Consider the following 17,757-nt stretch of genomic DNA (forward strand, 5'->3'; position numbering starts at 1 on the left):
GTAAAAAAATCACTGAAATTAGGAAAAGACAGAGGAAAAAATGATATAAAGTGCTGGTTTTTTTTAAATGATTTTAAAAACTGATAAATGTCTAAGAAGACTGACAAAGATAAAAGAGAACACATTTCCAATATCAGGAATAAAATATGGGTTATAAATACAGATTCTGCTGCCATCAGAATGATAATAAAGGAACCCTAAACAAATACGAACATTTAGATGAAATGAGATAATTTCTAGAAAAAGATAAACTATAAAAACTTATCCAATATGAAATAGAAACTGAATAGTTCTATACATATAAAATAAATAAGTAATTAAGAAGCATTCAAAAGAAAATTCAAGACTAAATGCTTCACTAGAGAATACTACCAATCATTAAAAGAACACACCAAACCAATTCCATACTATACACTGTCTTCTGAATAATAGAACACCTTTTAACACGTTAGGAGACCAGAATCACCTAGACACCAAAATCAGACAATGACAATGGAAAAAGAAAGAAAAAAAAAAAGAAATAAAACTATTTAATACATACCACTGTCACTCATAAAATGAGAGGAAAACTTCCTCAACAAAATACCAGCATATTAAATACAGTAATATATATAAAAGTAACTGTGCTCTATGACCAAGTAGGGCTTATTCCAAGGATACAAGCCTGGCTCAATATTCAAAACACAAATAAATGTAATATATAACAACAGGCTACAGAAAGAAAAACACAAGATTCTATCAGTTGATTAAAAAAAAAACATTTGACAAATTCAACACTCATTCATAGCAACAAAAAATTCTCAGCCAATTAGGAATATGGGAAACTTTCTAAACTTGATAAAGAAAGCTCTATGAAGAAAACCTTACAACTAACACCACAATTTATGATGAAAATCTGAATGTTTTCCCCCTAATATCAGGAACCAGCCAAGGACATGTTTTCAAAATCATATTGGAAATCCTAGCTAGTGCAATAAGACAAGAAAAGAAAATGACAGGTATATAGATGAGAAGAAAGAAATAAAACTTCTCTACTTGCAGATGATATTTCTATGTAGAAAATCCCAAGCATTCTATCAAAAGAAATAGCAAGATTGTAGGATATGAAAAATATATATATTTCTGTATACTACTAAAGACTGTATGGAAGTTGAAAATTTTTAAATCAATGCAATCTATAATTACTAAAAACAAACAAAAAACCCACATCTATATATAAATCTTATAAAAACTGTATAGGACCTATTATTGAGACTTATTAAATAATAATGAAATAAATCAAGAGATAGCAAATAAATATACAGACATAATACATTCATAAACTGGAAGACTCAAGACAGCAAAGATGCTGACTCGCCAATTTAAAATACAATAATTTTTCTAGTAAAAACTTACATAAAACTTTATATGGAAATTCAAAATAGTAAGAGTGCTAAATCAGTTTTAACTAAGAAGACTGAAGTTTTAAATAAGAAGACTGAACTGGGTTAAAAGGAATCATTTTACCCAATTAAAAGACTTACCATATAACCAGAGCAATCAGTAAACCAGGATTAGTACACGACCAAGAAGAAGTCTGAGTATTAGGTCTTTAAAACTATATGAAAAAAAGGTTTGTCTTTAAAAAATCAAAGCCTAAATAGTCTTAAACGGTGCAAAAGAACATGCCCATTCATATGTGAATTCTTAGCTCCTTAAATATAAAAGTATTTAGTGGCTCAAACCAAAATTTAAGCTCCTTAAGAACAGAGACAATGTTTTAGAACAAAGATGTTCAATGAAAGGTTCCAGACCTGTCTAACTCACCTTACACAGGATAGTAATGAATGTATATACAAAACACATAGTATAGGTTCTTTACCATGGAAACAAAACCATCTTCCTACCAGTTAACTAAGGAATCTATGACAAAGTGCCACAGTTTGGCAAGGAAGTCTGAAAGAAACTTTTTTGCAGTTCATTTTCTAAGTCTCTCCCTTCTTTTTTTTTAAAAAAAATTCCTGAGATAATAGTGAAATGTAAACTAAGACAAAAGATGGAGCTGAAGGCTTTCTGAAGTGCATAATAACCACTGGGTCTCTCTCCTTGATGAATTCTCACGTGCAGAATAAGGCTCTGGGTTGGGTCAATTTCCAATATGACTTTAAATGATAATTAATATCCTGCAAGTTTTTCTCACAGGGAAGAAAACTGTGGGGTTTCTCTTTGGTATGAATGATCAGATTCTGAGTAAGATGTTTCTCCTGGCAAAAGATTTTCCTCAGTGGTTACATTCAAAAAGTCTTTCCCCAATAGGAGTTCTTGAAGGTTGACTGAGGTTTGCCCACTTGTAAAGGGTCTTCCCACTTCTGTCACACTGACAGGGTTTCTCCCAGTATGAACCCTCTGGTGCTGAGTGAGGGACGAGCTGCGACTGAAGGCCTTTCCACACTCACTGCACTCATAGGGCTTCTCTCCAGTGTGGATGATGGAATGTCGAATGAGGTTTGTGCTCCAGCAGAAGGTTTTCCCACACTCCATGCATTCATAGGGCTTCTCTCCACTGTGAATCCGCTGGTGTCTGGTGAGGCCAGACCTGCGGTTGAAGGCCTTCCCACACTCTGTGCACTCGTAGGGCTTCTCTCCAGTGTGGATGCTAAAGTGCCGAATGAGGTCTGCCCGATTGCTAAAGGCTTTCCCACATTCTTTGCACTCAAAAGGTTTCTCACCAGTGTGGGCTCTTTTATGTAAGATAAAAGTGGAACAGTGGGTGAAGGCCTTTCCACACTCAGTGCACACATAGGGCTTCTCCCCAGTGTGGATCCGCTGGTGCCTCTTGAGGTATGACCTGTGGTTGAAGGCCTTCCCGCACTCGAGGCACTCGAAGGGCTTCTCCCCGGTGTGGATGACGTAGTGGTGAATGAGGGCTGCGCTCTCACAGAAGGCTTTCCCACATTCGCTGCACTCGTAGGGCTTCTCCCCAGTGTGGGTCTGCTGGTGCCACATGAGGTATGACCTGTGTTTGAAGACTTTGCCACACTCGAAGCACTCATATGGATTCTCGCCACTGTGGATGATGTAGTGTCGAATGAAACCCGGCCTATCTCGGAAGGCTTTTCCACATTCTTTGCACACAAAGGGTTTTTCTCCAGTGTGGCTCCTGTTATGCAAAACAAAAGTGGAGCGGTGGGTGAAGGCTTTTCCACACTCACTGCATTTATAAGGCTTCTCCCCACTGTGAATCCGCTGGTGTTGTGTCAGGTGTGATTTGCGGTTGAAAGCCTTGCCGCACTCCATGCACTTATAGGGCTTCTCCCCAGTGTGGACCATGTGGTGTTGAAGGAGATAAGTGCTCTTACTAAAAGTTTTCCCACACTCTGTGCATTCATAGGGCTTCACTCCAGAATGAATCCGCTCATGTCGAGCAAGGAGGCGTTTCTTATTAAAAACTTTCCCACACTCATTGCATTTGAAGAGACTTTCCTCTTCCTGAATCAGGGGATCTTTACCTAATCCACAGGAGTCACGGTCATGGACAGCACCTCCTGGAGGGACTGGCTCCTCTACGATCCTTGAACACACACCACCAGCTGTCCCTAAGCTGCCATGTTCACAGCTTGGATTCCCAGGGAGCTTCCCGTTCTGGGGTTCTATCTCTGGTCTCAAGTGCCCTTCATGCCTTTCCAATAGCTCTTCTTGATCATTGATTTGGCCCAATTGGGAGTCCTCTGAAACTCTTTGTGTTAGCTGTTCTTGGACTGAGGCTCCCTCAAACAGGGATGGCTCAGAAGTGGTAGATTCTCTGGTCTTGGGTTTTCCTTTGTCACCTGAAAGAAATTCAATATATAGAAAGACCTGTTAATAATGCCAGCATGGAAGATCAATATTTCAGTGTAAAAACTGAAGATGAAAATAGTGCCTCTGTGTCTGCCATGTCTCCCTCTGAATCCCAGGATAACAATTTATTTCTTTCCTGATCTTGGACTGTTAAAACCTTGAAAGAGGGACCCAGAGGAGTGGCTGTGTGAGGGGATGGGATGCTGGAAAAAGACACAGTCAATTCCAGACTGGATAGTTATGCAAATAAATAACTCATGTGGGTCCAGACAGTTTATGCTGAAGAGATGACTCAGTTCAAAACCTGAAAGACCAACTATGTGATCAGAAGGCTAAGGTTTGAACTATAAGATAACAACTAGGAAACAGATAGAGGGAAGGCAGGGCACTGAGTCACTCAGGCACTGATTTAATCAGTTGTGTTAATGTAATGAGAGTCAGTGGAATTTACATTGGCAATACTCCATGCATACATTGCCATACATCAATGCCAAGAAGCTAATGAGTCTGATGATGTGGTAGCTAATGTTTGGAAGCCCTCCAAAATCTGTTTTAAAAAAAAAAAATCTACTGAAAACTTACTGGACAAAGACTTTGCAACAACTATCTTATAAAAGCTCAAGAAACTAAAGAAAGATACAGAGAAAGTCAAGAAAACTAGGTAAAAACAAAATGGAACTATCAATACAAAGAAAGAAAACCTAAAAAGAAATGAAAAAGAGGGAATTCCCTGGAGGTTCAGTAGTTAGGACTCCAGGCTCTCACTGCCAGGGACCCAGGTTCAATCCCTGGTCAGGGAATTAAGATCTCACAAGCCACAAAGTGCAGTCAAAAAAAAGAGAGCAAAAGAAATGAGAAAGAAATTCAGGAGCAAAAACTTCATTAACTAAAGTGAAAAACTCACTGGAATGATTCAAACGAAAATTTGCATAGAAAGAAGAAATAATCTGCCAAGTTGAAGATAGAATAATGTTAAATACTGAGTCTAACAAACAGAAAAAAAGAAAAGACTGAACAATAGTGAGTAGAGCCTAAGGCACCTGTGATACACTTAGTGAACCAACATACTCAGAGACATTCCCAGAAAGACAAGAGAGAAAGGATCAAAGAGAGTATGTGAAGAGCTGAAGAAGTCCCAAAACGGATGAAACATCCAAGAAGTTCAATGAATTCCAATAAAAATAAACTCAGACACACACTGAGGAAACTGTAAACAAACTTTTGTAAGCCAAAGAAAAAGTATAGCAAGTACAAAGCAACCTGTTACATACAAACTGTTCTCAGTAAGATTATCAGATTTCTCTTCAGAAACTTGGGAGGCCAGAAAGCAGTGGTTCAATACATTCAAGTGTAAAACAAACAAACAAAAAGTGTCAAGTAAGAATCCTGTATCCAGCAAAACTGTCCTTCAAAAGAGCAAGGAAGAAATTAAGACATCTCAATACACAAAAGTTGGAGGAGTTTATTACCACTGGATCTGCTTTGCAAGAAATTCTTCAGGGAGACTTCTAGGGTGAAATGTAAGAACACTAGACAGTAATTCAAAGAAATATGAAGAAATAAAGAGCTTCATAATAGTAAATACATGGGCAGTTATAAAAGATAGAATTATTTGTAACTCTACGTTGTATATTTACATGATTTAGAAGATTGTCTTTTAAAATTGTTAATCTAAAGGCTAGTATTATTATAACTTTAGTTTATAGTAGTTTTAAGTTTCTAGGCATACAACATATAAAGATGTAATTTTGTGACACAAACACTTGAAAGGGGTGATGACAGAACTGTAAAGGATTTTTGTTGTTACTGAAGTTGCTGCTGCTAAGTCACTTCAGTCATGTCCAACTCTGTGTGACCCCATAGACGGAAGCCCACAAGGCTCCCCCGTCCCTGGGATTCTCCAGGCAAGAACACTGGAGTGGGTTGCCATTTCCTTCTCCACTGAAGTTAGGCTGGTATAAAATCATATTAATGTTAAAACTTTAATACGTACATCAAATATAATCCCATGATAACCATAAATAGCTAGAGAACATATGCAGAAGGAAATAAGAAAGGAATTTAAATTTTTCACTACAAAATATCAACTAAACACAAGACTATAAAGCAAGAATAAGAATCAAAAACTATAATACATATAGAAATCAAATATCAAAATGACAGAAGTCTCTCCATATCAGCAATCACTTTAAATGTAAATGGTTAAACTCTTCAATTAAAAGAGATTAGCAGAATTGATAACACATAATCCAACTATATGCTTTCCACTAGAGACTCACTTCAGATACAAAGACACAAACTGAAAGTCAAAAAGTGGAAGAAGATTCTGTACAAACACTAACTAAAAACGAGAGCAGACAAAATTGTCTACATTAAAATCAGACAAAACGGACTTTAAATCAAAAAAGATTACAAGCAACAATGAAAGATATTATATAAAGCTATAATACAGCAAGAAAATATTATAATTGTAAACAACTACATAATGAAAGAAGATCGAAATACATGAACCAAAGAATGAAAGAATGGAAGAGAGAAAGAGACAACACTACAAAAAAACATGGAGACTTCAATATCCCATTCTGAATAATGGAGAGAACAACTAGACAAAGGATAAGTAAAGAAACAGAAGACTTAACATAAACCAAGTGTATCTAACAGATACATACAGAACATTCTACACAACAACAATAGCACACACATTCTTCTCAAGTATACATGGAACATTTACCAGAACAGACCATAGGTTAAATCACAAATTAAATCTCAACAGATTTAAAAAGATATCAAACAAAGTATGATTTGTTTCTAATGAAAACAAAAATAATACCACAACTTACAGGATGCAGTGAATGCAGTCGTTAAGACGGAGATTTGTAGCTATAAACACCTTCAGTGAAAAACAAAAAAGATCTCAAGTCAACAGCCTAACTTAACAACTTTAACAGGAAAAGAAAGACAAACTAAACCCAAACCTAGCAAAAGGAAGGGTGTATGAAAGATTAAAGATAAATAGTCCAGAGAATTAAAAAATAGGAAAATATCAATGAAACAAAAAGTTATTCTTAAAAAGATCAACAAAATTGACAAACCTTTAGCTAGATGAACTAAGGAAAAAAGGAAAAATAAACCCTGAAAATACTAAAATGTGAAATCAAAATGGGGACATATACTGTTGATCCTACAGAAATAAAAAAGAGTATAAGAGAATACTATGAAGAACTATACACCAACAAATTGAAAAATCTAGATGAAATGAACATATTTCTAGAAACACGAAACCTGTAAAGAATAAATCATGGAGAAAGAGAAAATCTGAATAGACCTATAACTAGAAAGAGATTGAATTAGTAATCAAAACCTCTCAGCAAAGAAAAATCTTGGAGACTTGATGGCTGCACTGTCAATCTAACCGAACATTTTTTTTTTAAGAAGAATTAAGACCAATCCTAAAAGGCTTCCAAAAAACTAGAGGAGGAAACACTCTAAAACTCATTCTGAGACTAGTGTTACCCTAATACCAAAGACAAGTACACTACGAGAAAACTACAAAGCAAGGACTTCCCTGGTGGTCCAGTGGTTAAAAATCTGCCATGTGGTGCAGGGGTTGTGGGCTCCCTGTTCAAGAAACTAAGAACCCACATGCCACAGAGCAACTAAGCCCACATGCCACACGTCTGTGTTCCTCAACGAAAGATCCCACATGACTCAAGTAAGATCCCTCATCCCTAAGACCTGACACACCAATAAATAATTAAATATTAGAAGAAGAAAAAAAAACTAAAAAGAAATATCCCTTAGAACAGGATGCAAAAACCCTGAACAAAATAGAAGCAAAGCAAATTCAGTAGCATATCAAAAGGATCATAAACCATGACCAAATGCAGTTTACTCCAATAATGGAAGGAAAACAGAATGAAGGATAAAAGCCTTCATGATCATCTCATTTGATACCATAAAAGCCTTTGAGAGAATTCATGATAAAAAAATAAATCCACAAACTAGGAAAAGAAAGAAAGTACCTGAACATACGACAGACTTTATTTTCTTGGGCTCCAAAATCACTGCAGATGGTGACTGCAACCATGAAATTATAAGACGCTTGCTCCTTGGAAGAAAAGCTATGACCAACCTAGAGAGCATATTATAAAGCAGAGACATTACTTTGCCAACAAAGGTCCGTCTAGTCAAAGCTATGGTTTTTTCAGTGGTCATGTATGGATGTGAGAGCTGAACTATAAAGCTGAGCACCGAAGAATTGATGCTTTTGAACTGTGGTGTTGGAGAAGACTCTTGAGAGTCCCTTGGACTGCAAGGAGATCAAACCAGTCCATCCTAAAGGAAATCAGTCCTAAATATTCACTGGAAGGACTGATGCTGAAGCTGAAACTCCAATACTTTGGCCATCTGATGCGAAGAGCTGACTCATTGGAAAAGACCCTGACGCTGGGAAAGATTGAAGGCAGGTGAGGGGAATGACAGAGAATGAGATGGTTGGATGGCATCATCAACTACATGGACATGAGTTTGAGCAAGCTCTGGGAGTTGGTGATGAACAGGGAAGCCTGGTGTGCTGAAGTCCATGGGGTCGCCAAAGAGTCAGACACGACTGAGAGATTGAACTGAACTGAACCTGAATATAATAAAAGCCATATATAATAAACCAGAGCAAACATCATGCTCAATGATTAAAGTCTGAAAGTATTTCTTCTAAGATCAGGAACAAGGTAAAGACCTCCATTTTCAACACTTCTACTCAACGTTAACACTGGAATTTCTAGACAGAGGAACTGGAAAGAAAGATAAATTGAAAGGACACAAATTGGAAAGGAAAAGGTAAAATTATCTTTGCTTGTAGATGATAGTTTATTACCTGTAAAAACCGCAAAGATGCCACAAAATAACTTAGAATAAATGAGTTCAGCAAAGTAGCAGGATACAAAGTCAATACATGAGAAATCAGTTGCATTTATATACATGAATAATGAACAATCTGAAAATGAATATACAAAACAGTTCCATTTACAATAGCATGAAAAAGACTAAAATACTTAGTAATTAACCAACAAGGTGAAATACTTGTACAATGAAAACTATAATACACTGCTTAAAGAGTTAAAGAGGATGTAAATAAATGGGAACACATACCATGTGTCCAAACTGGAAATGTAATATCATTAAGATAATTACCTAAGGAAACTACCTAAGCATTACCCTAAGGAAACTACCGAGTCAATGCCACTCCTATCAAAATCCCAACTTTTTTTTTTTTGGCTGTGCTGTGTCTTCACCAACAATGTTTTTTTGCAGATATAAAAAATTCACCCTAAAATCCATAATGAATCTGAAGGGATTTTGAATAGCCAAAACAGTCTTGAAAAAGAACAAAGTTGGAGAATACAAAATCCCTGATTTCAAAACTTACTACAAAATTAAAATGACCAATACAGTGTTGTATTGGCCTAAAATCTGACAAATAGACCAAGGAATAGCATCAAGAGTTCAGAAATAAACCCTCACATATATCATGAAATGATTTCTGACAGGGGTGGCAAAACCATTCACGGTGGGGGGGAAGGACAGTACTAACAACTGAAGCCCCGGTGCCCTCAGCAGCACACACGTGGGCATAAAGGACAAACATCACTGAGAGGCTTTACGCAACAGGAAGGGACGGGGGCCAGGGCAGGTGGGAAAGAGGAGGCCAAGGCAGGCTGGAAAGGAGCTGGGAGAGGAAGGCACAAACCACAATGTTCATCATGACCAGTGGAAATGGCAGTACCAGCAGCTCACTTCCTGTGAGCCACCAACAGCAGCGCAGGCCCTGTGCTGAGCAGTTTTATGCTTGAAGCGTCGTGTGATCTCACCCCCAGCAACCCCAGGACAGAGCGACTATCGTGACTGGCGCCTTCAGGAGCAGCCCCCCTCACCAACCTCCTGCTCCTCTCCTGGGACGGAGGGCTCAGTCACAGCTCCCTATCCATCACCCCAGTGTGGCCAAGTGCCCAGTGCCTTCCAGTGGAGGGATCAGAGGGCTGGTGTCTATGGTAGTCAGAGTGGCATCACCCCCCTTCTCTGCTAGCTGCAGGGGGTCAGGACAGCCTGAAGTCACATACTGACGACAGAACGAACCCGGGGCCCCAAACACCCGTGTGCTGCAGAGCTCCCCGTGACCCACAGGGACCGGGTGTGAGACAGAAATAGCGCCTCCACGTGCTTAAGCACCGAGATGCCAAAGTCCCTCTGACACAGCAGCCAGGCTGTAACTCAGCTGAACTTACATGCAGACACAAGGAGATCCTGAATTTCACGGGGACCACAGAGCTGGTGGTCGGCACCCAGGCCTGAAGCCCAGGACACATCTGAGCTCGTACACCACTGTCCTCAGGGAGGACAGAGGGACCTGGGGTCAAAGGGCTCCATGGCTTCCAGACCACCAGAGGCCCGAATAAGACGCTTCCCAGGGAACCAGGGCCAGCGGCAGGGTCTCTGCCCACAGCTTGGCTCCTACCTGGACAGGTGCTTCGGGAGAGGTCTCTCTTCACCGTCCACAGTTCCTGCCCGTGCTCCAGCCGGTAGATCAGCTCAGGTCTGGGGATAGGACACCCTGGGCATGGAGAAAAAAGGAAGACACAGGGCTTCTGTGAAAACTGGGAAGACCTCTCAGTCTCGTGTGAGACGTCAGGATGCGGACCTCAGAAAGAAGCTGCTCCCTTGCACACAAAATGTGGAACTGCGACCCAAAAAAAAGACATGCCACACTGCCATGGAGCTTTTATTCCTAATACTAAATCAAAAGCTAATATACAGTTAACAATCATAGTCAAAGGACTGTGTTCAAGCAACTTAAATGTACTATATTTATTTCAAAATTGAAATAGACTTATGATGTCATTTAAACAACTGAGGTATTTAAAATATTGACTCTTTTTGTTCAAAACAAGGTTATGTGTCTCCATTGATTAGTTCTGTTTTTAGAACACAAGCAGAGTTTTGTATTGTTCTTCCTACAGACCATAGATGAGTCTATCCTAGGGTTTCCTCACAGCATTTTCAGCAAGTACCTATTACGATCAGCACGTTTTTTTTTTTTTAGCCATGCAGGATCCTAGTGCACTGACCAGGGATCAAACCATCACCCTCTGAATTGGAAGGGCAGAGACTTAATCATTGGAGCATCATTTTTTAAAACATAAAGTTCATTTACAATGTCATGTTTGTTTCGGGTGTATAGAAAAAGTGATTCACAAATACCCACACTGTTTTTTCAGATTCTTTTCCATTATAGGTTATTATAAGATATTGAATATAGTTCCCTGTGCTATATTAAAACCTTGTTGTTTATCTATTATTATATACAGAAGTGTGTATCTGTTGATCCAAAACTCTTAATTTATCCCTCACCACACCTGCTTTCTTCTTTCGTAACCATAAGTTTGTTTTCTGAGTCTGTGAGTAGCACCATTTTATAGATAAAAATCATAAGCAACAATCAGGCAGATAATGTTATCTGCCAAAGAGCCCACAGGTGGTGAATGGCTGAGCCGACACGGAGCCCAGGTCTTACCATCTCGGCTCTGTGTGCTGTTCCACCACAAAGCTACATACACAATCCTGCTCCTGAAGGTGCTGAGTCCAGTCTGAGATGATGACAATCCTGATGAGTAGTGACAGGAGCGGTGGTGGTGAGGTTCGCAATGCTAACCTGCACAAAACCTGGTCACTCAAGGCACTGTTCTGACCCTTTCCAGAAAGTTACCCACTTACCCCTGCTGCAGTCCTGGGATAGACTCCACCTTACTCCAGTTTACCAAGGAGTACTCCGAGGCCCAGACAGGGTCTGTAATTGCCCAGGACCACACAGTTTTTAAGGCAAAGAGCGGGGACTGAACACCAGAGTCTGGCTCTGACCCTGGTCTCCCCAACACCATACTGAGGAGGGAACAGCAGACACCCCTGAGTGGGGCCAGCATTCTGAAACCAAGTGCAGGGCGCTGTGAGGGAGGGATGTGAGCACCGAGATGCAACCACTGGGAGCAGGGCCGGGAGGGGCACCCAGCAGACTTCAGCATTTCATGAACTGAGAGAAAATAATAAAACTGAGACTCCTGCGCAGTGATATGGTCACATCCACTGCCATCAATATTTCACTAAAAAAAGGACTTTCACTTCAAAGGAACCCCAAAGAGGACAGCTTCATGAAGTGAAGGTCTATGTTCCTTACTGTTAAGGATCTACTGTACGAGGCTCGCCACCAAAGTCAAGTTCCCCTGATTCTGCTGAGGGCCAGGTGAGCCCGAGGGTCACACGGAAGGAGCAGAACAGTGCCCGGATCGGGCCTGCTGTGTGGTCAGTCAGCGACCAGGGTGAGCTCTGACTAGTATTCATAGTAACACCGGGGCTACAAGTGACGCACTTTTTCTGTTTCTCAGAACCCTTCAAAAAGGGATTCCTGTACAGCTCTGGTGAATGGGAAACAGAAACCTAGAGACTGACAAGTTGATGATAAGTCAACCTGCAAATGCAGCTACGGGATTGAACAGTGAGGGTTAAGGGCCAGCGAGCTTGCGCCGCTGCTCAGGGATGGCCCCCCTATTGAAGAGGGGAAATTAGCAACAGTTGGGGGGAAGAAGGGTTAAGTACTGAACCAGATTTTCCCTAAAAAAATCAGAGGCAGGAAAAAGAATAAAGGAAGGCTTTCCTCAGGGTAGTTCCCAGTGCCCCTGATGAAGTGTCCATGAGCCTTCAGAAACAGGGCTTCTCAGCTTCTGGACAACTGACATTCAGATCCAGAAAGTTCTTTGCTGAGAAAGGGAGGGAATGTGTCTCTCCTGAGCAGTGTAAGGGTGTGTGGAGGCACTCCGGGTCTTCACTCAGTAGGTGCCTGTAGCAATTCCGTCCCAGTGGTGACAACCCGTGTCTCCAGACAGAGCCAAGTGTCCCCTGGGGAATGAGAACCGCTGGCTTAGAGGACATAAATCAGGTGAGAGGGGAGAGCTACTATGATGGGGAGGGGCTGCTAAGAGAGTTTGTGGTCAGGAAACAGTTGGTGAGGAAGTGAGGTAGCCATGTGCAGAGAAGAGGTGGCCACATGAAAAGCCAAAATGCCCACGAACACCCACCAGGCAGAGAGAACAGCACCTCAGAGGCCTAAGGCAAGCACGTCAAGTATGCCAGGCACGCACAGAAACAGCAAGACACCAGTGTGACCGGAGCAGTGAGCACGGGGAGAACCTGGGGAGGCGGGTGGAGGGATCGGGGCTCGATGGTGGGCATCTTTATTTGTTTGCTGCTGCGGCTGCTAAGTCACTTTAGTCGTATCCGACTCTGTGTGACCCCATAGATGGAAGCCCACCAGGCTCCCCTGTCCCTGGGATTCTCCAGGCAAGAACACTGGAGTGGGTTGCCATTTCCTTCTCCAAAGCGTGAAAGTGGAAAGTAAAAAGTGAAAGTGAAGTTGCTCAGTCGTGTCCGACCCTTAGCGACCCCACGGACTGCAGCCTACCAGGCTCCTCCATCCATGGGATTTTCCAGGCAAGAGTACTGGAGTGGCTTACCATTGCCTTCTCCGCTTTGTTTAATTTTGCTATAAAATATCTAAATATGTCAAGCTTGTCCTAATTTTGTTTAACCCCCTCTCACTGACGCGGAACACAATCCCAGGTCTCTAAGAACAAGCCTATCTCACCGAAGCCCTGGGTTCATAGCGCTCCCTTCCCTCAAACTGAGCGGCCTGAGGGGACCGTGCCCGAGCAGCTATTTCCTCACCGTGGCTCTCTGGCCCGTGCGGACTGGGTCATCCTCGGCTGAGCGGGGCTGTCGTGTCCACCCTCTGGTGCTGAGGGGCATCTCTGGACTCATCACCAGACCCCGGGACCACCCACCCCCACGTGACAGGCAGATGCGGCTGCAGACACTGCCCGTATCTCCTGGGCACAAAATCGCCACATGCTGAGAAGCGCGCCTCTCCCAGCTTCTCCTTCTCGGACCAGCAGACGATCCCGGCGAACACAAGACATCCGCGAAGGCGCAGGAGGACAGAGAAGCCCCTGATGAGACCCTGTGGTTAGACCGGACCTGCTGGCACTGAAGGCAAAGGCCTCCTGGGGCCCCGGCTGCCTCACCCTCTTCCTGGAGAACAGTCTGTCACCCACATCCTGTGCACTCGGAAGTAGGGGACGCTTGGGCCAACCGTTCTGATTCAGTCAGCTCCCTCTCTGGAATGTGAAACAGGAACCTCAGACAGAGGCCGGTCTGTGCTGGGCCCTGGGCTGAGAGGCTCAGGTGGTCACTTCCGCCTCACGGACACCCCAACTCCCACCCAGAGCCCTGCAGCAGACAAAGAACAATACAAACATACAAAGTAGAAACAAGGCATCTGGGAGCCTTCGAGAGCAGGGACTGGGGTGGTCACTCCTGTCAAACTTGCTGGGGTGCAGAAGCCATCCTGAAAAGACAGGGACGTGAGCAAAGCCAGAGAAAGAAGCCAGGACGGGAGACCCAGAAGCCAGGGTAGAATCCTGGTTCTCCTATTTCAGTCCCATGTGGCCCGACTGGAAATGCTGCCTTTGGGTTCTGCAGAGCATTCATTTCCTTCCACCACTTTCTAAGAGCCAAAAGGGAACTTTATTCAAAGAGACACAGAGACAGCAGGCAAGAGGAGGTGAATCTCAAACATGAGTGAAGCTGTGAGGAAGCAGGAGGGAGAGAGGATTCCCGAGTCCTTCCTGACAAGCCAAGACGGAGCCGGGGTCTGGGATGAAGGAGGTGGCCGGGGCCCGCACAGCAGAGCGGGGGGCCTTACCCAGAGACACCAGGAGGCCGCAGTTCTCCAGCATCACCTCTTGGTACAGGGTCCTCTGGGCCGGGTCCAGATGCCCCCACTCCTCCTGGGTGAAGGTCACAGCCACGTCATCGAAGGTCACAGACAGCTGTAATGTCAAATACAGATAGTAGCATCAGCTTTGGGACGACTGGGTGGGATCAGAGCCTGTCTCTGCATCGCTGGTAAAGGTGCAGACAGGTCGAGGCCCTCATCACCAGGCACCTCCTTGGTACTGGGCTGAAGGGGAGGTGGACAATGCTGTGGACATAACACGATATGGCCTTACTTCAGAGATACTGGGAGTGTGGTTCCCGAGTACTCCAAAAAAAGCAAGTCACATGATGTTTTTGCCTTCCCACCGCAAATAAAAGTTACGTTCAGGACTTCCCTGGTGTCCAGTGGTTAAGAATCCACCTACCAATGCAGGGGACATGGGTTTAATCCCTGGTCCAGGAAGATGTCACATGCTTTGGGGCAAGCAGACCTGTGTGCCACAACTACTGATGCCCGTGAGCCCTAGAGCCCCTGCTCTGCAACAAGAGAAGCCACCACAGGAAGTCCGTGAACAACAACAAAGAGTAGCCACCCTGCTCACTGCAACGAGAGAAAGTTTTACAATGTTTACACCATACTGCGGTCTACTAATGGTGCAACAGCACTATGTCTAAGACAATAATTTGGATACCTTAATTACAAAGTGCTTTATTGCTAAAAAATGCTAACGATTATCTTGAGCTGTAACCTTGTCCCGGGTGGAACATCTCAACTACTGTAAGAACTACCAAAATGTGACACCAAGACCCTAGGAGAGCAAATGATGAAAAACTTGCTGGATGCAAGGTTGCCACAAACCTTCAATCTGCAATAAAAACAAACAAAAAAACACAGAATCTACAAAGCACAATAAAGAAAAGTATGATCACAGTGTAAAAGAGAAGCCTCCTATGCAGGAGCCCTTGGAAAATGACAAAAGTCAATGAAAACAACACTAGAACTGAGAGATGCAGACAGAAAGGATGCTACTATGTCAGAAGAATGAGTATATAATGATAATACAAATAACGTTAAGAACAGCAGTAGGGGCTACCCAGGTGGCTCACTGTTAAAGAACCCACTTGCCAATGCAGGAGACTCGGGTTCAATCCCTGGGTCAGGAAGATCCCTGGAGAAGGAAAAGGCAACCACTCCAGTATCTTTGGTGGGAAATCCCATGGACAGAGGAGCCTGGCAGGCTACAGTCCCATGGGGTCACGAAGTGTGAGACAGGACTGAGCAGCTGAACAACCACCACCTGAGCTTCACTGGTCCTGCTAGTTGCCTGCCCCATGTTGAGAGCATTATGTCATGTCTAAAAGCAACTAAAAGGACTTCCCTAGTTGTCCAGTGGCTAATACTCCACACTCCCAATGCAGGAGTTCACGTGCCGCAGCTAAGAACCTGCATAGCCAAACAAACATTAAAAAAAAAAAAAAGCAACTAAGTCCCTAGCTCTCAAGTCATCATTTTCACCAGTGACTCCTGACTAAAAACACTCCACAGAGTCTGCCTTGTTAATCTTACTCCCACCACCATACACTGGACATATTCTATACGTTCTCCTGAAATGTCCAGCAAATGCAGGACCACATCCCTGTATGAACAGAACCATTAAGTAAACACAAACAATTCAGCCACCCCACTCTCAGATGAAGAGCCCTATTACTGCAGACCCATCACTTAAATGCTCCAAGACATTGGCTCACGGTTTTTTCACCTTACACATTCAGTGCTCACATCTTTGTGTATCAAGTGTTTTTTTTTTTTTTTTGGCAGCACTGCTCAGCTTGTGGGACCCCAGCTCCCCCACCAGGGATCAAACCCAGGCCCTTGGCAATGAGAGCGCACAGTCCTAACCACTGGACGACCAGGGAATTCCATTAATTTTCCTGAGTTAATACTTCAATTAAAGATGTGGAAATTCCTAATAAATTGACTGGTTCATACAAAGGAATCCTGCAATATTACTCATTTCTGGTGTTGGATAAACTCTTATCACTAGGGACATTTGGGGCAGGTAGGTAAAGAGAAAAAAAAATTAACTAGGGCCTCAACAATGGCTACCAGATGATATGTTTAATTAATTAAAACTCTGGAAGGAAGGGGACAGGGGACTTCCCTGGTGGCCCAGTGGCTAAGACTCAGTGCTCCCAATGCGAGTTCCATCCCTGGTAAGGGAACTAGATCCCACATGCTGGTGTGCCTAAATAAAAAAATAACTCAAAACTCTCCGGCATATAATCCAACAGCATCCTCCGTGCCTGTTTAAGTGAGCACCTATGGATGGGCTTTCTCTGGTTGGTCTAAGAAGTGGGGAAAAGAATTGGGGAAAAGGTTAATTATGAATCAAGTCCTGCTCATTTGCGGCTGATGATACAAATGTCACTGTTTCTCTTCCTGGAAGCTCTCTCTAGAGACAGGAATTTGACTTCAGGCAAGTCTGACTTAGACGGGGCAGGACTCCTGAGTTATTGATTGCAGATAACGGGCTGGGTTCCTAGGCAGGTTAGCTGCCAAAGTTTCAATTTCATACGCCATCTATTTTCCATTTGTATATTCATACTTGCGTGTTCTAGGACTAGAGATAAAGTGAGTGACGAGCCAGCTCCACTGGTCTCACACAAACACAACTGCAGAGAAACTCAATGCCTCTCCTGAATTCCACCCAGCTCGGGAGCTCTCTCCGCATCAGCAATGCCAGAAACACCGTCCACTCACCCGCGCCGGGTCCATCCACGCCGCGGCCATCATGGGCCCCTGAGGAGATAGCGGGACCCGGAGAGGCGGCGACAGCGGCGAGTCCCGCGGGTTCAGCCGACCGCCGCTCGTTCCTTGCTTTGGGCGAGGTGGCCGATCACGGGGAGGCTCACAGCCAGCTCGAACGCGCGGAAGGGAACCCAAGCCACCTTTCTGCTCATTTGCGAAGACGGCACTGGAAGAGGCCACAGAATAGCCTTACCCCTCCCGACAGCTGGCGTGGACCGAACCGTCGCACGCAAATGACGTCAGCCACCGGCGGTGCCGGAAGTCCCACCTCTCCGCAGGAAATGTCCCCTCCCTGGGCCGTCATTGGCCCAGCG

General features: G+C 43.3%; 1 protein-coding gene across 1 annotated transcript; it reads right to left on the reverse strand.

The window, feature by feature from the left end:
• Window positions 1–400: 400 nt before the first annotated feature.
• ZNF805 (zinc finger protein 805) lies at window positions 401–17,658 on the reverse strand. The gene is made up of 4 exons (XM_055410588.2): window positions 17,396–17,658; window positions 14,621–14,747; window positions 10,328–10,423; window positions 401–3,806 (listed from the first exon to the last, which is right to left on the reverse strand). Exons 1-4 carry the CDS (start codon window positions 17,426–17,428, stop codon window positions 2,176–2,178), a joined length of 1,887 nt encoding a protein of 628 aa, XP_055266563.2. The 5' UTR covers window positions 17,429–17,658; the 3' UTR covers window positions 401–2,175.
• Between the last annotated feature and the right edge of the window lie 99 nt (window positions 17,659–17,757).

The sequence above is a fragment of the Moschus berezovskii genome, chromosome 22 (genome assembly GCF_049115385.1).
Source record: "Moschus berezovskii isolate FMDL1 chromosome 22, NW_MosBer_1.0, whole genome shotgun sequence".
Taxonomy (NCBI): domain Eukaryota; kingdom Metazoa; phylum Chordata; class Mammalia; order Artiodactyla; family Moschidae; genus Moschus; species Moschus berezovskii.